Source organism: Phocoena sinus, chromosome 6, assembly GCF_008692025.1.
Source record: "Phocoena sinus isolate mPhoSin1 chromosome 6, mPhoSin1.pri, whole genome shotgun sequence".
Lineage (NCBI taxonomy): Eukaryota > Metazoa > Chordata > Mammalia > Artiodactyla > Phocoenidae > Phocoena > Phocoena sinus.
The window spans coordinates 110415032-110440018 of NC_045768.1; the positions used below are offsets into that span (position 1 = coordinate 110415032).

The following is a 24987-nucleotide window of genomic DNA, read 5'->3' on the forward strand; positions in this document are numbered from 1 at the left end:
GGGAGGGGCTCTGTCTTGCCGGCTCCCCTTCCCGCCTTTCTCCTCACTGGACCGCGGCTCCTCCGCGGCTGGGGGAGGGGGGCGAGGAGAGGGCCCGAGACCTCACTCAGCAGGGCTGTGTGGAGAGCTCTCCGGCTGCTCGCTTTCTTCTGTCCTGCTTGGGCCCAACACCGGCTGGCTCTCCATCAAGGGTGTGTGTGTGTGTGTGTGTGTGTGTGTGTGTGTGTGTGTAGCCCAGAGGGGGTGCGGGGACAGCACGCTTGTCTTCCACACACACACATACGTACCATACACACACACCAGACAGAGTACATGCATCTACATATACCACACACCTCGCCACACACACCTCACCACACATATCTCACCACACACACATACCTCACAACACACACACACCTCACAACACACACACACCTCACCACACACACCTCACCACACACACACACCTCACCACACACCTCACCACACACCTCACCACACACACCTCACCACACACACACCTCACCACACACACCTCACAACACCTCACCGCACACCTCAGCACACACACACACACACCTCACCACACACACACCTCACAACACACACCTCACCACACAGCTCACCTTACCACACACACCTCACCACACACACACACCTCACCACACACACACCTCACCACACACACACCTCACAACACACACCTCACCACATACCTCACCACACACGCACACCTCACCACACACACACCTCACCACACACACACACCTAACCACACAAACACACCTCACCACACACACAATCTCACCACACACACACCTCACCACACACACACCTCACCACACACACTTCACCACACACACACCTCACCACACTCACACACCTCACCACACACACACCTCACCCCACCACACACACCTCACCACACACACCTCATCACATACACACCTCACCACACACCTCACCACACACATCACAACACACATCTCACCACACACACCTCACAACACCTCACCGCACACCTCAGCACACACACACACACCTCACCACATACCTCACCTCACCACACACACACCTCACAACACACACCTCACCACACAGCTCACCTTACCACACACACCTCACCACACACACACACCTCACCACACACACACACCTCACCACACACACACCTCACCACACACACACACCTAACCACACAAACACACCTCACCACACACACAATCTCACCACACACGCACACCTCACCACACACACACCTCACCACACACACACACCTAACCACACAAACACACCTCACCACACACACAATCTCACCACACACACACCTCACCACACACACTTCACCACACACACACCTCACCACACTCACACACCTCACCACACACACCTCACCCCACCACACACACCTCACCACACACACCTCACCACACACCTCACCACACACATCACAACACACACCTCACCACACACACCTCACAACACCTCACCGCACACCTCAGCACACACACACACACCTCACCACACACCTCACCTCACAACACACACCTCACCACACAGCTCACCTTACCACACACACCTCACCACACACACACACCTCACCACACACACACACCTCACCACACACACACCTCACCACACACACACCTCACAACACACACCTCACCACATACCTCACCACACACGCACACCTCACCACACACACACCTCACCACACACACACACCTAACCACACAAACACACCTCACCACACACACCTCACCACACACTCACCACACACACACACACCCATACACACCCATGCCCTGTGTGTAGAGGGCTGCTGTCCACCCTGGCAGTGAGAGGACTTGGCGGGAGTGGCTGTGGCGCAGGCCCGGGCTCGTCCCGTGAGGCCTCCCCCCTCAGCTGTGTGGTGGGAGCCCGGGGTACCTTCTCCTGAGGGCGGCCTGGCTGTGCTCTGGTCACTTGAGCGGCAGGTCCTGACCTGAGCACCCTGGATGCTGAGTTGGCTGGAAGGTGGCAGCCCATTTCCCTGGGTTCCCAGTTTTGAGCAGTAGTGGTCACTGTGCAGGCCTCCTGTCTCCTTTCAACAGTCCTTAAGGAGACCTGCTTCTGAGTGAAGACGACTCGGGGTGGAATCCCAGGTGTAGCTTCTGCCCCATCACCTTGACCTGTTACTTTGCAGAAGACACGAGTTAGCGTTTCCTCGGGTGTGGAGTGCACGTTGTAATTTGTACCAGGGCTGCTCCCAGAAGCATTAGGAAGATCAAACAGAAAGCACACGTGAAATGACCTTGTACACTGCCTACTACCAGACCTGTGCCAGGCACCGCTATTAATAATAGCAACAGAATTCTGAATACTATTTTGAAGCAATATTATGGAATTTCACTTAGCAGAATCTGAGAAAAACCTTTTGACATCTTGGAGAAAGTACTTATGGAAATCGCCGTTATATGTCCTGCTGTGCTAAGAGGGATTGGCTTGGGGAACTAGGCATCTGGGTCTGGAAGGTGAAGTGTTCCTTTAAAGATGCTTATTTTAGTGTGAATTGGTTTAAAACATTTCTTTAACATCAAAAACCTAGTTTTGTGTTATCATGTTAAAGGAACAGGAGTTTTCATGGAGGAGAAAGGGGAACCCAGGCTGAATAGCCGTTGAGGAATGGCTTAGGCTGGGTGCTCAGGGAGAACTAGGGGTGTCCTCGGGTACTTGGTAGATGATTTTACCATCAGGGTGTCCTCTGGATAGGAGCAGGGGAAGGAAAAGGAGGAAACGCATCCGTGACGTCCCAGCTGAGGGCTGATCTCCCCTCCCTCCTTGAAGGGATCCAATAAGACATATGGTTTCCTTGGAGACAAGGCCCCAGAGAAAGCCCCACTCTAACCCCTCCCCTCACTGTTACCCAGCCTGGGGAGCAAAGCTGCAGGATGGAGCTGCTGTGAGAGGCCTCCGTCTCATCCTGGGTCTGTTATGCAGCCGCTGAACTGACCTGAGGTTAGCTGTGCTCTGGAATGGAAACTCTTTGCACAGGTGTTTTTGAGCCTGGAGTCACACTCCAGGGCAGTTAGAGAAGGATGGTCATTTTAGCTGTCTCGCAGACACAGATCATTGAGTCCGGGCCTGCTACTTGTAGAGATGATAAAAATGTTAAAACTAGAAAGCCCTTTAGAGTCTCCAGAAACATTAGGACGGTCCGACTTAAGATGTTCTAGCATCTAGCGCTACAGTGAACGCGTATTGGTAGAGCTACATTCTATCTCTGTTTCAAACCCGGGTGCAGCTTGTGGGAGACCTGGAAGTGAGTTCCCACAGTTCCCAGTGTTCTCTGCAACAGGCAGATCTTAGCATTCTCGATTTTGTGTCACAGATAAATAGCGATGCGTCTGAGAATCCTCTTGGGGCAGGGGAAGGTGGGCTCAGGCAGATCTGGGTGCGCTCGGATCTCAGCTCCGCCGCTGCCTGTGTGACCTTGAGGGGGTCTCTTAGCTCCGTGAGCCTCCGTCTTCCCACCACTTAGATGAAGAGGATACTTATGATCAGCTAAAGGACTGAGGTGGGGATTAAAGTCAATCAAAGCAGAACACGTAGGGCTGCAACTGGCCATTAGTAGAGGCTCAACCAACGGCAGAAGCCACTGTTGCGGTTATTTATCTTTCCTGGGTTGTCCTTTTGGGCCCTAAGGTGTGGAAGGCAGGACACACTGGCATCCCCCCTGATATGCGTATCCTCCCTTGGAGGGCAACACTCAGGAAAGACAACCTCCCAAGTCACCTTGGGTGGGTCTGTGCATCAATATTTGCACCTTGATGCAGTGGCCTTAGGACAACAGCAACCGTCAAGGTCAAGGCCGACACTCTTGTGTTTTACAGAAGAGCCTGAGGTCCAGAGAACTGAAGTGATTGTCCAAGATTATGAGGAAGTGAGTGGCCAGGCTGGGCTCCTGTGACGGCTCCCCGGGGCCCTTCCAAGCGTGGCCAGAGCCCGCCATTCCACCCCTGCTTTCCATCCACTTCCCGCTAGAGCTTTTACACGCAGTTTCCCTTCCCCAGAAGTCATCTGTTCTCCTTTCTCTCCCTAACTCTCTACACTGCTATTCTCTTTTGAGGCTGACCTTTAGTCCCTTTGGCACATTAAGTTGGGGCGGTTTGTACAATGGATCACAGGGCCTCGTGGATGTTTGCTTATGTCTCTGTCTTCAGCAGCAAACAGACAGGGAGAGCAGAGGCGAAGCTTCACTCACCCACACTATGCCGGTTGTAGGTCAGAACGCGGCATTTACTGTCTAAAAACCATTTTTAACTTGTTTCATTGTGTTGATCAGGCCGGCCCAGGAGATGCTCAAATTCACACAGTGGATCAATGAACCCAGTGTCGTGTTCTACCTGCAGCGCCAGCCATTTATCTCCATGTACCTCCTAAGCCACCCTTCAGAATCTCTGGGGTCTATCTTTTTTCTGTCCCCGTGTTCTTTCAGAAGAGCACTGCCAGAGGAGATACCAGGAATAATGTTGTCTCTGTATCAGCTCACCTGTAAATAAAGCCACAGTGTGACTGCCTGATGATTTTACGATCAGAGTTTGCTTTGGTCCTTCTTCAACTTGGGACATTTTGGACATTCAGCCTGGAGGTTATTTGTTTTGATCTGTAGTCTGCATTACCTTTAAGAGAGCCTCCTTTGCAAAAACAAGAATTTGGACTTTTTGTCGATGCTTTCTTTTAAAACAATTTACCTTTCATTCCAACAGGTGGCGGTATAACACAACAATAACCTGAGCAAACAGCTTTGACTCTTTTAGGCTCAAAGCAACGGGAGTTTCATTCTGGGTTAGATTTCTACAATAATTCTGAATTAAGAAGATAGACTAAGAAGACTAAAAATTTAGTTCTGAGAATTCCTTTATACCTGTCACTTGAAAATATGAAACGGAAGAGGATATCTAGGAAAAATTCTCGTGAACTATTTTAGTGTATGCATTAGTCTTAAAGAATTTTTTGTTGCTATATTTAATTCTCTATATTATGTTAGTTAAGATAAAATTATTGGGGCTATTGATGTGACCTCAGATGAGAAAACAGTCTTTCTGTGGAATTTATTTAAATGTGTGTACTTTCTAGACATATGTATATTTATTGCCACATGTCTTTCAATGAGTTATTTCAGCCTCTCAGAATTATGGTTTATTTTTTTTGACTCAGCACAGCTTGCAGAATTAGGTTTCTTTAATTTAGTTTCTCAGATTTTGTTTAGTTTTCCGTAACTTCTAGGGAATTTCTTCAATAAAATTGGAAAAAATATTCCTCAGACTAAGATGAATCATATGTCAGAGGAGGCAAGAAATAGTTTCCAGGGCGAGTCTAGTTAAAATTTTGGATACCAAGAAGCAGAGATTAAAACTCAGAAATCTATTACTTAAGGGATCTATCTATTACTTATTATTCTCTGGAAAGACAAACAGTAGCAAACTGCTCAATTATGATGAATAAATATTCATTACTTATGGTATCCCAATTCACTTGTGAATAAATGTGTATTTAATTGCCTTTAGTGTATTTTCTCATTCTAGACACAAGGAAAATCTTCCTACTGTGGATCCCAGCCCCCGTGCCCCATTTACTGTCTAAAAACCATTTTTAACTTGTTTCATTGTGTTGATCAGAAAGTAGACAACAGTCACCAGAGCCTGAGTAGCAGTGAGGTCCCCAGGGTGGGGTGGAAAGAAGATCTAGCACAGGGACTTCCCTGGTGGTGAAGTGGTTAAGAATCCGCCTGCCAATGCAGGGGTCATGGGTTCGAGCCCTGGTCCGGGAAGATCCCACATGCCACAGAGCAACTAAGCCTGTGTGCCACAACTACTGAAGCCCGCGCACCTAGAGCCCGTGCTCTGCCACAAGAGAAGCCACCGCAGTGAGAAGCCCGCGCACTGCAACGAAGAGTGGCCCCCGCTCGCCGCAACTCTAGAAAGCCCGCACTCAGCAACGAAGACCCAGCACAGCCAAAAATAAATAAATTTATTTTTAAAAAAAGATCTAGCATGGGGTGTCCCTGCAAATACTGACCCTTCATTTCTTCATCCAACAAATACTTACTTAGCACCTACGACCAGTGGCCACCATGTGAGGTGTGGACACAGCCGACGGGACAGGTGGACACTCTCGGCTACGGTCTTGTGGACGAGCCCTGTTTCTCTCTGTTTCTCTGCCTCTAACACTGCATTTCGACGGGTGTGAGTGTCTTGCATTCCTCTCTCTCACCTTGTACCTGTTCTCTCCTAGGTTCCGTCTCCTGTACGTGTAGAAGGAAGACCACGTGGACATGCGGAGGGGACACCACGCGGACACGGACTGCTTGTCGGGCTGCTGCATCTGAGTCACCGAGAAGGTAGGGGAGAGGCCTGGCCCGACCTGGGGCAGCTTGTGCAAGTGACCGGGTGGGGGGTGGTTAGTTGGCCTGGGGGCCTGAGCAGGCGTCCCCCGGGTCCCCACAGGCTGCGTGTGTGTGGAGGAGAGCAGGTGTTCTCACCTGTGAGGGAAGCAGAGCAGGCCGCCCCCAAATACACCGCTTTGCCACCCTGATTATTTTGAATTAAAGTTACTTAAGAGACGACCAGTGCAAAACAGACACTCTGACCCTCCTTTGTCCCCCTGAAGGCAGGAGATAAATCTCCCCTGTGAAGGGTCCCCTCCCTGTACCTGGAGGGGATAAGGCATCCTTATCACCAGAGACAGGAAACTCAGGGTCAGAAGGCTGAGTAAACAGACCTTGTGACTTTGTTGCTAATGGACTATCCCAAGCCCAAATTCCTTTGTCTTGTCAATTCTTCCCAAATTTATTGTTTCTTTGTTTAAAAGGTATAAAAGCTGCCTGCTTGGCCACTTCTTTGAGTCTCATATTTTCCCAGCTCCCATTCCCATGAAATTAAATTTGTTTTTCTCCTGCTAATCTGTCTTATGTCAACTTAATGATTAGACCAGCTGAAGAACCTAGAAGGGAAGAAGGGGAAATTCCTCCTCCCCTAACATGCCTTGGGGAGGGGACATGTGTGGTAGGTAGATGAGAGTTGAAATCTAGAGAACCAGGGAGGGATGGCCGTGACAGAGGTGAAGGGACCCAGCTTTGCGGTTTGGGGCTGGGCAGCGGGATAAGTTAGAGCCTGGACCTGGGACTCCATGGTAAGTACTTAGCAACACCTTAGACCTTCTGAGATAGATGCCAAGAGAGCAGCCAGAGATATGACAGCTGTGGACACCAGCAAGGGGGTCCAGTGAGGACAAAAGCTTCTTCTTAAAGGTCCACTGCATTCAGTGTGAATCCAGGGGAAGCTGATGAGAAAGATAAAAACTCAGATGACCCCTCTGCCCCATCATGACTCTCCCTAGTATCACGATGCCATCCTGGACCTGATGTGGAATTTGATATTTGAATGGACTGAGTTTGCATTGAGAATTGACTGAGAATTGACCTGTAAGGGACCATGTTCTGGCTCAGAAGGAATCTATATGGTGAGATCAGGGCTCACTCCCATCCCCGGACCTTGGACCCAGGAAAGAGGGCCTGTACTCTGGTCAGCTTCGGATGTCCCCTCCAACAGGATGGGCATCCTTGGGCTGACGGATGTACCCACTGGAGGCAGCACACGTCCTGGAAGTTGGGGGCTAGGTTTGCGGTATCCCCACACAGGGGTGCTGGGTGCTTCTGAGACTGCATTCTCTTCTTCCATCCTCTTTCCTGGGGCTGCCCTCCTGTGGACAGGAGCTTGGGGTGGAGGGGTGGCCAGAGGGTGGCTATTTTTGTGGATGGAGCAGGACACCCGGGCTTCACATCCTCCTGCATGTGCCCACGGCGGTCGAAGTGCAGGCAGGGCAAGTGGGCTGAGACAGGCTGCCCACACACAGCGCCACGTCGGTAGAGCTTGTAGGAGGAATTCGACTTGCAGACCTGGCCTTCCTGGTGATGGGAAGGTATATTTACCAAGGTGGGAGGAGAGAACAAAACTGGATCGTTTGCTTGTTTGATTTATAACTTGTGTCTGGACGTAGCCCGTGGGCCTTCATCTGCTCTCTTGCCCCCGGGGCCTGCATGTGTTGGAAGCAGTCGGCTGCTCTTTTTTTTTTTTTTTTTTTTTTTTTTTTTTCCGGCTGCTCTTGATGCAGACGATGCTCTGTCTGGGGCTTCCCCGAGTTCAGTTACAGAGACAGAGGAGGTGGCATTTGTGTGCATTTGACTGGTGACTGTATGTTTGAAACCTGTCCTAGATGCGAGAATTTTTGTCTATGAAGTGACTTCTGTTGCTATAAAAAGTTAACATTTAATTCTTGGAGCGTGTTAAGCCAAGGAAAAATGCTTGGCTGGTCTGAGTTTTCTCGAGCTTTTGCAGTTGTGGAGCTGGGGAGGGACCGTTGGTGGGAAACAGCGCCCACTCCCCCGTGGGCGTTGCATGAGCGCCGCCCTGATGTTCTCTTGTGGGCACAGCCCTTCCCCCCACTGCTGGCCTTGACTCATGTGCCCTTCAGACTGGCTTTCTGTCCTCCGGCTTGTGACGTCATGATCTCTTTCCTCTGATGCATCGCTCTTCACTTGCTTTCTCCCTTTGGGTACCACGTCCTGCGCGCGTTTTCTTCCCCGTCCACTGCAGTCGGAACCCTCCGGCCTTGGCCTTATGAATCTTCTGCTCCCCTGCCCTGGGTCCCCTGACTCCACAGCGGGATCCAGGCCAAGCTCACTCTCATTCCTACTGATGGGAGAACAGCCAAAACCGAGGAGTAAGACGTGGCACCACCAACATCCTGGTGTGACCCCAGTCCCCCAGCCGAAGAAGGTTCAAGCTGGAAGGTGTCCTCAAGGTACCTTTTGACTCAGAAACTACAGCCTGTAGACTCCAGGTCTCCACCCCCAACAACATGAGGCTCCCCTGATGGGTGGCCTGGGCCTTTGCCTCTCCCGTGGATTATGTCCTGTAACCTCTCCCCGCTCAAGAAGCTTACTTTGTCCAATTTTTGTTGGCATGCCAAGAAACAAAAGCAGACATCCTTTTCTCCTTATCATATTTTCAGATGTATTTACCCCAAGAAGTGTTAGACAAGAAAGAAAAAAAAAGAAAGAAAGGAAAAAGGAAAAAGAAACTGCTTAATTGTTGCTTTGAAGGAGGGAATGGTGGTTTGGCTAAAAGCGTTTCCTCCGTGGATATGGCTTTACTGTAGATACTGCTCCTGGACCCCAAATAGATAATCAGGACAGCAAACAATAAAGACGGATCACTTCAGTCACAGGGAAGCTAATAAAAGTCTATTACTTTTCTAATATCACTCATCTCTATTTACATCAAGGGGGTGTGTGCATTACTGTTTTATTATTCTATTCTGCTTACTTATATTTGCTCAGACTTTGTTAGAAGAGTGAGATGGGGAATCCATCATTTTTGATTGATTCATTTCTTTATTCTGAAGTTGCTTTTCAATCACATATACAACTCATTTCTGAGCACAGTCTCACCGCTATGGATTGAATGTTTGCGTCCTCCAAAATTCATATGTTGAAACCTAACACCCAATGTGATGGTGTTTGGAGGTGAGGCCTCTGGCGGTGTTGAGGTCATGAGGGTGGAGCCCATATGAATGGGATTAGTACCTTTATGAAAAAAGGAGCAGAGAGCTCCCTTGCCCCTTCCACCAGGTGAGGACACAGCAAGAAGATGGCCATCTGTAAGCCAAGGAAGTGGGCCTTCACCAGACACCAGATCTGCCAGTGCTGTGACTTGCCAGCCTCCAGAACTCTGAGGAGTACATTCCTATTGTTTATAAGCCACCCTGTCTACAGTATTTCCTTACTGCGACCCCGAAGGACTTAGACACTCACCTCCGGCCATGTGATTTGGAACGAAATCCACCCACCTTGGAAGACCTCATCGTAGACTCAAAGATAGGCTATATGTATTTCTTGCTCTTACTATCCAAATGGACTCACTTCAAAAAATAATTTGAGGTGATTTATAAGCAAATTTAATATGTATAATCAAATTTACATAATGATAACAAAGTCATCCTAATCATTATAATTATAATATAAAATAATAATATAATGATAACATGAGTACATATGTATATAAAATCATGGAATTGGGTCTCTGGCAGCCAACATGTTCCATCTCTGTGGCAGAGAACTTCAGGAAAAGAGACTTTCAGTCACTCTCTGTCCAGCCCTTTGGTCAAGTTACAGACCTGCCCTCTGATCTTTGCTCAGGTCCAGCAGCATCACGGGGCCATCAGACCCCTGCCCGCTGAGTCCCGGATGCAGACTCCAGTTTTCATCATTTCTTTCACTATAAACACTCAAGGCTTCATCTGAACACCACGTGTAAGGTTTAATTTTCTTAACTGGACTTCGTATCTGTGCATGTTCCCCAGGCTGTTATACTTGCCTACCCTCCAGTTCTAAGACCATGACCCCCACCAAGTCCACTAACCACCCCCCAGCCCTTCCTTCCAATGGGCTTCCAGCAGTGCCCTCACGGCCCACTGCTCCCCTCGGGTGCCTATCGGTGTCTAGAACTTGACAGCCCTGGATTCTGACAGCATCTCGGTGCTTGTTAGAAATGGAGAGAACTTGAAGGATCAGTATCATTACCTTATTAAGAACCAGCCTCTTGTGAAAGATGTTCTTCTCTCCTGGATTGTGGATTTCCAGATGACTTTCATTATCATTCATAATGTAAAGGCTTCCAGGAAGGCCTTCCGCTACCAGATGGTTTTTCCTAGAACATTCCCTCATCAGCTCTGTTCCTTCTACATGCAGAATAAAGGCCTTCTAAGTCTGGTCTCGACCATAATTTGTTTCTTTTTCTTTATCTTCTACCACTTCCCTATAAGAATCACCTCTTGTTCAGACTAGTCTTTGGGTGACACCCTACAAATACTGTGCTGTAACATTTTCCTCGGCTGTTATCCTTTTCTGAAAAACTGTCGCCTCTTCTTCACGGATACACAGCCCTGTTGGACCATACCCTCTCCTGAACTTAATATTTACTGCATCCATTTAATAAATATTTATTGGGCACCTGTTATGGGCAGGAACTTGGTACTAGAGGCACATGAGTAATGAGTGATGAGTAAATCGAATAAAACAGTCTTCCCTGCCCTCATTCTAGTATCAATGTTAGCAATGATTAGAAGGAAAAAAAAGAGTTGTTGACTGGAGAAAGGAAGGAAAGAGGACAGCAGAGCGGGAGCTTCAGGTGAGAAAACAAAGCTAAATGCACCTGGGCCTTGGGTTTATATTCCTGTTCCCTGGGAGGGAAAGGGGAAGTTGGGTGAATGGCAGAGGGTCTGTTAAATTCTCCCTGCTCTGGTATGATGTCCTCACGGGTAGAGTAAATGTTGCCGAACCTTGGGTTCTAGGAAGGGGGCTCATTCACGGCGGTTGGTTTCTCCTTAGCTGAATGCTAGTAGAACTCTAATGAAAGAATGGGGAGTCAGAAACAGGAGATCTGGAACTCAGTGTGATTATATCCTGGGGCACAGAACCCATACAGGAGTCCAGACAAGGAGTGAGTGTATGTAGAATCAAGGCACATCTCGGGGTTGGGGGCAGGACACAGAAAACAGTCATCACACATGAGACAGAAAGAGGGACTCAGGAGAGCGGTTTGAGAAGCAGAGCAAAGCGGTTAATGGTCGAAAGAACAGGTAAATGGACAATAAAAGTCAACAGTCCGTCTGTGAATTCCACAGTTCTTCAGTACGTCAGAAGCCATTGCTAAGTCTTAAGTGGTGCAGGTTTATCGGTAAGTACTGGATGGCCCTGGCGGTGGAGAGGTGATGGGCTGATTCTGCCCAGGGGAGCCTGGGGTGCAGCCTGGCTATGGAGGAGCTAACTAACCTGAGAGACCAGGAATGAGAGTCCGAGTCCAAGGTTCAAGAGGAGATATTACAGCAAGTCCCCTACACACGACCCTTCAAGCTGCAAACTTTCAAAGATGCGAACGTGCGGTCGCGTGTCCAAGTACGGAAGTTAGTTCACGTGTCAGGCGTACATTGTCATGTGCGTGCGTCCTCTACAACTGGTTGTGCTTTTGTGTACTTTACAGTACTCTATAGAGTACAGTAGTACAGTATCTTTATTTTCAAGCCCAGGATGTCCAGAAGCAAGTGTAAAAGCAGCGGTGAGGTAACTGGTACTGCTAAGAAGCACCAAGAGATAATGATGGAAACAAAAGTGAAGATAATTGAGAGAGTAGAGCGAGGCAAAAAGATGTTTTTTATGTATTATTTGTGTGAAAAGTATTATAAACCTAGTACAGTACTATACAGCCGATTCTGTTAGTTGGGCGCCTAGGCTAACTTTGTTGGACTTATGAACAAATTGGACTTAAGAACGTGCTCTTGGAATGGAACTTGTTCGTATGTAGGGGACTTACTGTACCGAAGAAACAAGGACGGGGGCTCCGTAGGACAAAAGTCACGGTGAGGGTGTTTCTGAGTTCCACCGGGACCGCAGTCCTGAGTGACTGGTGAACAGGGACAAGAATCTATCTCAGCCTGCAGGAATAGGTCTCATCTCCTTTCGTAATAGCATGGTCTACCAGGTCTCCTGTGATGGAGTGACCCTAAAGGGAGTGGTGGCAGAAACAGGTTTAGAAGTCCAGCTCATGGTCGGATATCAGAAAGGGGGCGTCAAAGCCACGGCCACCTCAGGAACCCAGAGACCTCCAGAGAGCAGGACAGAGGAAAGAAGAGAAGGGCAGCACAGGTAGAATAAAGGCAGTGACTGTTAATTCAGGAATTATTCTTGTTAACGTTATCCTGGATGCTGGAAAAAGGAGAAATACATAGCAAGCATCTTGCTGGGGTAAAGATCACTCCCCCTGCAGAGGGAGAAAGAAGTCCTGACCAGGGAAAAGGCTCATCACAAGCCCTTGGTGTGAATTGTTTATCAGATGGCGATTCTCCCCGAGACCTAGGACCGGGATAGCCAAAGAGCCCAGAGAGGGAGCAATGGGGAGGGGTGTTCATGGGGACAGATGGATCATTAACAATTTTGCTTTCTAACACCTCTGCCCATGTTACAGCCTTTAAGTTGACATTAAAAAACTCTTCCATGGGGTTTCATTCTGGGCTTTCAAGGGAGATTGATTTTATTCAATGTTTTGATTTGTTTTTAAGACCCTGAGACATTTCTGTTCCTTGATTCTCACCCTCTGTAGAGTAGGACACCACTTAGAAATTTGACAGTATTTTTCCTTAAACATTTTGTCCTTTTGTGATTGTCAAATATGGAATTAGGTCTTGTTAGAAACAGACCAGCAGCTGTCATTGTTGACATTTCCCTTCATTAGGAAGAAACTGAAAGCTGACATTTTCAACCTACCAGCTCCGGTTAAGCTGGTCAGATAAGACAGTTCAGTTTCAGAAAAGACAGTGTGGGAAGCAAGGCAATCTTTCCCCTCTCCTGCTCTCCTTACAGAGCTGCCACGAAACCTTCACTGATAAAAACCACTGCACTTCATGGGTGCCAAAGTGTCTCTTCAAGGGGGAGGAAACGAAAAGTATCAGTTGACCCTAGGAGTTGAAGTCCGAATGAATGAAAGAAGGCATTGATTTGATGCCTATGAGATTATTGATTAACTCTAAGATTTGAAATCTGAATGAACGAAGACATTGATTTGAGTCCTGGTTTTGCCTCTTGGTAGTGAGCTCATTTCTCTGGTTCTCACTTTATTTGCAAAACTGGAGAAATAACAATAGCTCCTTTACCTACGCCAAAAGGTTATTACAAGGAGTCAATTAGGTAAAATGTAGAGAGGTGCTTTACAAATGTTAGATTTTACGTTACATACCACACGGGCTTAATGAAATAGGTTATTTGGTCAGATTAATGGAAGGACTTCTGGAATCATTCAAAGGTCATGCAAGAACTGTGGTTGAGGTTTTGGAGAGCTGGAGTCCTATTTCACTCTCCTGGAACTCATCGCTAGGCTAAATTGATGAATGTATTTTCTTTTCTTTTTTAAAAAATTTTTTTTTTTTCTTTTTTGCGGTACGCGGGCCTCTCACTGTTGTGGCCTCTCCCGTTGCGGAGCACAGGCTCCGGACATGCAGTCCCAGCGGCCATGGCTCACGGGCCCAGCCGCTCCGCGGCATGTGGGATCTTGCCGGACCGGGGCACGAACCCATGTCCCCTGCATTGGCAGGCGGACTCTCAACCACTGCGCCACCAGGGAAGCCCTTTTTTAAATTTTTTAATGGAGTATAGTTGATTTACAATGTTGTGTTAGTTTCAGGTGTACAGCAGAGTGATTCAGTTATACACGTACACGTATCTATTCTTTTTTGATTCTTTTCCCATATAGGTTATTACAGAGTACTGAGTAGAGTTCCCTGTGCCATACAGTAGGTCCTTATTAGTTATCTATTTTGGGCTTCCCTGGCGGCGCAGTGGTTGAAAATCCTCCTGCTAATGCAGGGGACATGGGTTCGAGCCCTGGTCTGGGAAGATCCCACATGTCGCGGAGCAACTAGGCCCGTGAGCCACAACTACTGAGCCTGCGTGTATGGAGCCTGTGCTCTGCAACAAGAGAGGCTGTGATAGTGAGAGGCCCGTGCACCACGACGAAGAGTGGCCCACACTTGCCGCAACTAGAGAAAGCCCTCACACAGAAACAAAGACCCAACACAGCCAAAAATAAATATAAAAATAAATAAATAAATAAAATAGTTATCTATTTTATATAGAGTAGTGTGTATATATCAATTCCAATTTGTCCCTCCCCCGCTTCCCCCTTTGGGAACCCTAAGTTTGTTTCCTACATCTGTGACTCTATTTCTGTTTTGTAAATAAGTTCATTTGTACCAGTTTTTTAGATTCCACACCGAAGTGATATCCTATAATATTTGTCTTTCTCTGTCTGACTTACTTCACTCAGTATGACCATCTCTGGGTCCATCCATCTTGCTTTCTAACCTAATCCCCTCCAAAGTTTGAGACTACAGTTTCGAAACCTTAATCACAGAGAATTATGTGTTTGAAGATTGAGGCTGAGGCAGCTAATACTGTGGTAGCTTGTTTGCATCATTTTGGGTTTTTGAGGGAAAAGGGGGCAAAGTTTGGAAGCAATTGCTTGAAGGTCACAGCAAAATCTATGAGGTATATTGACTTAGCTTGAGATGTAGAATATGAATAAAATTCTCCCACCTACCAAATGGATATTCCAGGGTTTACAGGTAACCCAACTGAAAAAAAAGGAGAAGGTGAACAATGCCTGGTGCAACTCAGAGGTGAAAGTGGAGAGACCCGTCCAGTCTCCTTTTCCACGTGGGGAGCCTATTCCTTACTAATCTTGATTAAATTCAGACTGGGCACTATTGGGTCAAAACTCATGTGAAAAGAGAAAAAGTGAGTATCTTTACTTTCAAATTCTAAGTAAATTAAGGTACAGCTCAGTCCCCACCGGGAATTTACCCAAGTGGGATGTTACAATTTTGAACGGCAAACAGTGCAATCAGTAAGGTGCCGACTAAAGCTAGTTGCTCGTTCTGGGCAGCAAGTGACTTGACTGAAGTCTGTTGTTCTCTGCTCTGCATTAATAAGGCAAAGCCACAGTGCCCACCAAGGAGAACGATCCCCTCTAGCTCTCTGCTGGGCAGCCCAAGCGTGGGCCCCTGGCCTTCCGAGCAGAGGGCCGGCCAGCTCTCAGCCTTGCTCAGACCCCTCCACCGTGCAGCCCTGTACAGCCACAGCCCATCTGGTTGAGGGGACCTGGTATCATTTTGTTTAACTCAGTGTCGAACACATCTGGAGAAAAGACTTGCGAGAGGATTGGTGATGGCCAGTGATGCTTTCAGTTTTGTGGTGGTCATTTACCTACATGCACTGCTGTTTGAAGAGGAAGTCACTGTTTTCTCTGAAAATGTTTTCTTCTGTTTGATTATCCCTGAAGCACTACAGAATGTTTCGTCTCTGAGCAGAGAGGGAGGTGGAAATTTCCATGGAATAGTATGAATCCTTACCTCTGGGTCCTTATTCCACTTTCTTACATAAACTTTAGAAAATTATCTCTTGAGCCTGAATTACCTTATTTGTAAAAACGCAGAAGATATTATTTATTTCATAGACTTGAGATAAGGATTAAGTGAATTCGCAATATATGGAGATTTCCTCCCCAGCACCTGACACATAGTAATAGGCATTTAACAACTCTAAGTTTCCTCCCCACCACCGTGGTGTGGATGAAAGAATGCAGCACAGAATGGGAAGTCAGCAAGCCCAGATTCTAGCAGTAGCTGTGAAATTTATCAGTTGTGACACTGGATAAGTCTCATAGACCCTAGTCTAGATTTCTTCTTCTATAAAAAGAGGTGTTCTTTTTGATGATAGCCATTCTGACAGGTATGTGATGATATCTCATTGTGGTTTGGATTTGCATTTCCATGATGATTAACGATGTTGAACACTTTCACGTGCTTGATGGCCATCTGTATGTCTTCTTTGGAAAAATGTCTATTCAGTTCTTCTGCCCATATTTTAATCAGGTGGTTTGTTTTTGTATTGAGTTGTATGAGCTGTTTATATATGTTGGATATTAATCCCTTATCAGTCATATTGCAAATATTTTCCCCCATTCAGTAGGTTGTCTTTTCATTTTGTTGATGGTTTCCTTTGCTGTGCAAAAAGCTTTTAAGTTTAATTAGGTCCCATTTGTTTATTTTTTATTTTATTTCCTTTGCTTTTGGAGATGGATCCAAAGAAATATTGTTGCGATTTATATCAAAGGGTGTTCAGCCTATGTTTTCCTCTAGGAGTTTTATAATATCCGGTCTTACATTTAGGTCTTTAATCCATTTTGAGTTTACAAATGTTGGTGAGGATGTGAAGAAAAGGGAACCCTCATACACTGTTGGGGGGAATGTACATTGATGCAGCCACTGTGGAAAACAGTATGGAGATTTCTCCAAAAACTAAAAATAGAACTACCATATGACCCAGCAATTCCACTCCTGAGTATATATCTGAAAAAAAACAAAGACACTAATTCAAAAAGATACATGCATCCCAATGTTCATAACAGTGTTATTTACAGTCGCCAAGACATGGAAGCCACCTAAGTGTCCATCAACAGATGAATGGATAAAGAAGATGTGGTACATATGCACACTGGAATACTACTCAGCTATGAAAAAGATGAAAATTTTGCCATTTGTAGCAACATGGATGAACATGGAGGATGTTAGGCTAAGTGAAATAAGTCAGACACAGGAAGACAAATACTGTATGATATCCCCTATATGTGGAATCTAAAAACGACAACAAACTAGTGAATATAACAAAAAAGAAGCAGACCACAAATATAGAGTAACTAGTGCTTACCAGTGGGGAGAGAGGAGATGGGCAATATGGGGATAAGGGATTAAGAGGTACACACTATTAGGTATAAAATAAGCTATAAGGATATATTGTACAACACAGGGAATCTAGTCAGTATTTTATGATAACTGTCATTGGAGTATAACCTTTAAAAGTTGTGAATCACTATATTGTATGCCTGTAAATTACACAGTACTGTACAGCAGCTATACTTCAATTTAATAAATAAATAAATGAGAGGTGGAATTGTCTTTAAGGTTTCTTCTAGCTTGATAAACTTACGCTTATTGGCACATCTTTTTTCTGATTCAATTCTAAAATTTAGCACAACATTGTATTTGTTACCCAAGGGTTACTGCCCTTCACATTGTGTCGGCATTCATACTTTATGACACTCCTGTATAGGAAAGATAGTTAGCAAGTTTCCGGGGATCTGCACTCTGTCCCTTGGAAGAATAAAGGAAGACCCTGTCAGTAAATCGTTTTAGAAGGCATCTTACTTTTTTTTTTTTTAAATTAAAACCTGTACTTTTAAAAAAATTTTTTATTTATTTATGGCTGTGTTGGGTCTTCGTTTCTGTGCGAGGGCTTTCTCTAGTTGCGGCAAGTGGGGGCCACTCTTCATCGCGGTGTGCAGGCCTCTCACTACCGCGGCCTCTCCCGTTGCGGAGCACAGGCTCCAGACGCGCAGGCTCAGTAGTTGTGGCTCACGGGCCTAGTTGCTCCGCGGCATGTGGGATCTTCCCAGACCAGGGCCCGAACCCGTGTCCCCTGCATTGGCAGGCAGACTCTCAACCACGCCACCAGGGAAGCCCGGCATCTTACTTTCATGTCACAGGGATACAGCTCTCCGTAACGGACAGGGAGAATCTTATCCCTTTGAACATGGGCTTAGCTTCACAGTGCTGGACTGCAGAACCAGCCCCAAAGAATCTACATTTGGTGCTTACATCTCAGGAGATCTTCAGTATTTGAAGTTCCAACCTTGGGATGACTGCCAAAGGGTCATGGCCATTGCTATCCCTGCCCTGAGATATTTCTAGGCTAGGTAACAGCACTGAATTCAAACTGATGTGTCCGTGGACGTAGGGGTGTCTGAGAGAATAAATGGACATTTGTATCCTATGAGGCTTTTTCACCCCCAAGTGCAGATACCTTTATTTTTAAAATTTTGGAAATTGATGGTATATAAAAGTGGAAAATAGAGAATCTCAGTCCTGGCTAATGATGGTATACAAGAATTTCATCCATGATGATTAAAACTCTATGTTTTAGAAGCCTTTGGGGAATTGTTGGAGATCTATTTGCAGAAGACGGGCAGAGTAAAAGTAATCTCTCCACAGCTGAAAGACAGAATAGAGGCAGATTCTGAAATACACAGCAAAATTGCAAAATTGAATAAACTGCTGAATTGACTGTGAGTACTTAGCACAAGGAAGCATGATCTCTAGAAACCAGTGCAAATTCTCCAGAAATTAACTTTGTTTTTAAGGTTGACAGACTCATATATTAGGGCCTGAGTACCTGACACGTTGGGTGGTATATTTCACATTATCTGTGTGAACAAGTTGGAGAAGTATGGATGAAACTGCAGCATTCATGTGAATTTACAGAAATCGAGCATTTCCATCAATCAGCATGAACTTCCAAGGATTCTGGAGGACCTGGAGATTATGGGGATAGCACTGGAGATATTTAGCATGGAGAAGAAACAAGTTTCTTTTTTCTGCCTTGAGAGGGCCAGGCATGGTAGCTGTTTTCAAAGATTTTAACAGCTCTGTCATTGAAGAGGAATTTAGACATTCCTTGTGTTTCAAGTAGGACAATTTGGGATGAGGAAGGTAGAATTTTCTTAATCCACTGGAAAATGTTCCTGTCAACCAGTCTAGTGGAAGGGACAGTGTTTTGAGGTAGCAGATATTACTTCTCTGACGAGTTCAAGAGGAAGGTGGTGCAACATGGATGCAACTAGAGATGATCATACTAAGTGAAGTAAGCCAGAAAGAGGAAGACAAATACCACAGGATATCACTTATATGTGGAATCTAAAATATGGCGCAAATGAACCTATCTACAAAACAGAAACAGACTCGCAGACATAGAGAACAGACTCATGGTTGCCAAGGGGGAGGGGATGGGTGGGTGGGTGGGTGGGAGAGGGATGGGCTGGGAGTTTGGGGTTAGTAGATTCAAACTGTTACATTTAGAATGGATAAACCACAAGGTTCTACTGTATAGCACAGGGAACTATATCCAATCTCCTGGGGTAAACCATAATGGAAAACAATATAAAAAAAGAATGTATATATGTGTAGAACTGAGTCACTTAGCTGTACAGCAGAAATTAGCACAACACTGCAAATCAACTCTACTTCACTAAAAAAAAAAAGGAGGAGGCTGGTCATCTGTGTTGGATGCTGTCTAGGGGGTGCTTGCATTAAAGGGAAGTTGGATAAGATAATTCTTTCTGGTTCTCTCTAAACTTTCAGATGCCGAGATAAGGTTGAAGAAATAAGTTAGTGGTCAGAAAGCAAAGGAATATCTTCCCCTTTCTTATCATGACTAAAGGAGCATATTATGTTTTGTCACACAGAAAAGACTTTAATTCCCAAGTGCCCTGCACTAGAAATAAACCAGGAATAAGGAAACCTGCTAAAAGTTATGAATACCAAGAATTTTCTAAGAGCATTATGCCATGGTTATAAGCTACCGGTAAAGGAGAATAGTTCATTTTTTTTTCAAAAGACAAGAATATTTACCAAATATATCCAGTCTAATCAGAATTGTGACTGTTCCAGATAATCTGAACTGTGAATACTGCACTGTCTCTCATATTCTAGGAGTGGTTTGTCTGAAAACTGGATCTCTTTGCACATGTAAGTAAGTTTTTCCTTAGAGGTCAAAGTTGTCTATGAGTTTTTCTTTTCCTTCCTAGTCAGGTTGATGAAGGTTTTGATTCCCAGTTTAGGAAGTTGATAGATTTTGAACTCTTCTGACTGTGTAACCTATATTAAGAAACACCATTTATATCATGACCTGGGATCATATATGCATTATAACTGAAATCAAATAGCTGAGAAACAATAGCTATACTTACATACCCGTATAATACTCTGAAATTTTCAATTCAATTCCTTAACTGTTAAATACTGTTCATGTCCCTCTAATTTCACAGGATTTCCAGGTTGAAAAACACTACTGGAGTCATTAGTTGGAGAAAACTCCAACAATGGTAGAATCAATGGGAGAATTCAGGTCTTGTCATTCAGGACATTTGATCAACTTGCTACAGAAAGACAATCTTTGCATATATATTGTCAGAAAGGTCCTGGAATTTGCAATACATTTCCATGTTACTCTGTAGTTCCTTTCTTCCCGACTTTTCTGCCTACTCTCCCCCTACCACCCCACCCCCAAGGAAATCCTCATAGCTACCAGTGGAAAACATGAAAGGCTTGAGAGATGTATACGTAGACCACGTTCGTTCTGTGTATCTTAAAGCTTTACATCTAGAGAAGCAAGTTTTCGCTGAAAGCACGTCTGTTTATGCGTACATTCAGGTGGCCGCCGAGATAATGGAAATGCTGACACACTGCTCAGAGCCTCTTGGGTAACTAAGCATTCTTTTATTATCAGGAAGGCAAATGCAGTTTCGAAGATCAAAGTGGACACCCCCTGGAAGCTACATTTTTTTACAAAAGGCTAAAGTGTCTGCCTTCCTAGGAATCAAAGGGACTTAAAACAGAAAGGCAGTCGTACTGGACAGAATGCCATTGTTGACAGGATAGCAACCACCTAAGTAGGTGAGAGGAACAAGAGGTAATTTAATTCTGAAAGTTAGCACCTCTGCCAGCTCTGGGGTTAAGCAAGGTGGCTGATACTCTGATAGCCATAGCTGGGGTCTGCCTGACAAAAATTTCAACTGTCAGTGCAGGGACCGAGAATATTTCTGGAATTTTCACCATTTGAAATTCCTTTGGTAGCATTTTGATCCCACATCTTCAGAAAGCAGGGGCCCCACTGTTACAGTGGAAGTAAAGTAGAAGGTCGTTATAATCCAGTCACGATTACAGTACTTATTGGAAAAGTTATCATGGATGAATCCTTGCTCTCCAACATGGCAAACTTGAATAGTAGCTACAGGACCATGGCTATTCTGCCATCGGCTGCCATCTAATAACAGATCCACCGCGTTTAGGGTCCTTCTGTATCCTCTCCCACACCCACCTGACTTTAAATCCCACCCTAAGCCCCTTTGCCAAGACTTTCAGATGGTTACCTTCAGAGATGTCTAAAGATCATCTCTCAGCTGGGCCCACATCAAACGCTTACTAGAAACTCCTTCCCTTTGATTACTAAAAGACTTCCCTGGAGGTTTTCAATCTCCTTTAAATCTTGGCTGAAGTATTCAGAAGAGTAACAATGGGCTTCATTATTTCTTCTAATAAACTCTCCAGGAATTTACGCATCTGAAGAGGCCTCTTTCAGAAATTCTGGATACTTAATGAGTGCGCTTATTACAAAAGAAATGATTTCCCTTCGTTTTTATCAGGCTAATGTCTTTTGAAATCCCCTTTGCTTTCCCAAGAGTTTATCTTCTTAGAGAATAGAATTGGAAGAAACATTTTCCTGATGTTTATCAAATGTTTAGTGTAATTTAAAGTGAGTCACTGAAGTAATTTTTGCACTTGGGAGTTTCTCTACTGTAAACTTTTATAGCCCGTGTTATTCATGAATAGACAGTATTGATTTTTTTTGATGTTGAATTGTATGAGCTGTTTATATATTTTGGATATTGACCCCTTATTGGTCATATCATTTGCAAATAGTTTCTCCCATTCTGTAGGTTGTCTTTTCGTTTTGTTGATGGTTTCCTTTGCTGTGCAAAAGCTTTTAAGTTTAATTAGGTCCCAGTTGTTTATTTTTGCTTTTATTTTCTTTGCTTTAGGAGATGGATCCAAAGAAATATTACTGTGATTTATATCAAAGGGTGTTCTGCCTATGTTTTCCTCTAGGACTTTTATAGTATCTGGTCTTACATTTAGGTCTTTAATCCATTTATTTTTGTATATGGTGTTAGAGAATCATACAAATCAACATCAAAAAAGCAAACAACCCAATTTAAAAAATGGGCAGAAGACCTGAATAAACATTTCTCCACAGAGGATATGCAGGTGGCCAAGAGGCTCATGAAAAGATGTTCAATATCACTAATTACCAGGGAAATGCAAATCAAAACCACAATGAGATATCACCTCACACCTGACAGAATGGCCATCATCAAAAAACACCACAAATAACAAATGTTGGCAAGGAAGTGGAGAAAAGGAAACCCTCTTGCACTGTCAGTGGGAATGTAAATTGGTGCAGCCACTGTGGAAAACAGCGTGGAGGCCTCTCAAAAAACTAAACATAGAAATACCATATGACCTGGCAATTCCACTCCTGCGTATATATCCGAAAAAACACCCCAAACACTAATTTGAAAAGATCCATGCACCCCAGTGTTCACAGCAGCATTAGTTATAATAGCCAAGATATGGAAGCAATGTAAGTGTCCATCAATAGATGAATGGACAAAGAAGATACATCCATGGTATATATATACAATAGAATACTACTCAACCATATAAAAGAATGAAAGCTTGCCATTTGCAGCAACATGGATGAACTTGGAGGATGTTATGCTAAGTGAAATAAGTCAGACAGAGAATGACAAATACTGTATGATATCACTTATATGTGGAGCCTAAAAAATACAACAAACTGGTGACTATAACAAAGAAGAAACAGACTCTCAAGTATAGAGAACAAACTAGTGGTTACCAGTGGGGACAGGGAAGGGGGGAGGGGCAATACAGGGGTAGGGGATTAAGAGGTATAAACTATTAGGTATAAAATAAGCTACAAGGATATATTGTACAACACAGGGAATCTAGCCAATATTTTATAGTAACTATAAATGAAGTATAATCCTTAAAAATTGTGAATCACTATATTGTACACCTGTAACTTATATATATTGTACAGTAACTATACATCAATAAAAAAAATATTAGAAAAAGACAGTATTGATTTTAACGCATGTTAAATAGAATCTTAGAGAGTGTGCAAAACCTTGATCTAGACATTTTTTTTGTACTAAGAAAAAATATAATAGTTTTAAAGTTATAAAGGTTTTAAGGATATCAAAAGGGTGAAGTATGAGGAATGGATAATAGCATGCCTTGGGCAATCTCTGGGTAACTTTTGGAAAAAGTTCACCATTAACCATTAATGGTCCTAATAGTTTGTCAAGCTGAGCCATATTTTTTTCTTTTTCTTGACATAGACAGTTCTCCTGTCCACGTTGGAAAAAAAGAATTTAGCTTTGTAGAAATCAATAGATTACTGTAAACTTATATCTGTATAGAACTAAACTGGGGGCAATGTGATCAAAGATCATCTACTCTGGGTCTGTCATTTGACTGAATTCCCCAAGTTTAAGTTCTGGGAGCAGCTGCTCATCCGAAACATGGCCCTCCTTTATAAAGAAGCAATTCCCAGCAGGGCATGGAACCTAGGCCTAAATACTGGTTCATATTTTATATCATTCCCTAATGAAGAAAGGTAAAATAGTTAATTTAAATAATCCTTTAGGGAAAAGCAGAAAGAACAGAGGGAACTGAAAATGAGGAAAGAACCGCTAAGAGAATGGCTGAAAGGGACTGCATCCCTTTTCCGTGCATTTGCTGTGAACTCTGCCTTTACTGATTCTCATACCGCACACACCCTCTCACACTCAGAAAGTTCAAGAATGTACTCAGCACAGCTTGTGATTTTACACAACTTGTACGTCTGACCTCTCCCCAGTGTTTTGCATACTTTTCCACCCGTTTTATTCCATTTCATTAGAGATGGGTCTCCAGCTGACACACGCCTGAGTTATCTGCCCCTTCTCCCTTGGACCCTCCCTCAGCTGCTACTCACTCAAAAGGGTCGCTGGGATCCGCCCTCTGCAGCTCTGGAGGGATGGGGATCCTCTTGTAGTACATTTCCCAGTCAAAGGCGCCGCGCATGGCATCCCCGGCCTGGGCCTCGTACCCAAAGTGATTGTGGTCAATGACATCGATCATGGGGCACACGATGGTTTTGTGGTTGAGTGCAATTTGGTCTGAAAAATGAAAGCACGGAATAGGAAATGACACGCCTGCCCAGGTCATCTCTCATTTTTTCTGCCAGGAGAAGCCCTTCCTAACGCATCGTGCTCGCAGTCTGCTTCCCTGTCGCCTTCAGAGCACTTTGCAGAATCTCTGCTTGAGTGCTGGGCTTAACGTGATGGGACAGTGATTAGGTGCAATTAGTGTTGTGGTATCTTCCTCAAAGAAAGTGATGTCCCAGAGATACCTGGAGAAGAGCGTTTAGCTCTCCCTCTGTCACAGTTTAAGTGATGTCCCAGAGATACCTGGAGGAGAGCGTTTAGCTCTCCCTCTGTCCCAGTTTTGCTCTGACCTGTCCCCAGTCTGTCATTTTACAGCGCACCCAACATGCGTGGAGTATAAACAGTCCTCGTGTTCCTTCAAGCATACAGCTAGAGCCTGCTGAGAAAATACTGGCCTGCTTTCTGGAGGTTCCAAAATGTAAATATTTAACTTCATGGGTTTTTTTTT

At 44.8% G+C, this 24987-nt stretch overlaps 1 protein-coding gene across 1 annotated transcript in view; it reads right to left on the reverse strand.

Moving 5' to 3' along the window:
• Positions 1-24987, reverse strand: part of GALNTL6 (polypeptide N-acetylgalactosaminyltransferase like 6) — a 1139747-nt gene that overhangs the window by 165956 nt on the left and 948804 nt on the right. Inside the window, exon 6 of the mRNA XM_032633792.1 lies at positions 24308-24491. Coding sequence (XP_032489683.1) covers positions 24308-24491 — 184 coding nt within the window. The remainder of the gene's footprint in view (positions 1-24307; positions 24492-24987) is intronic.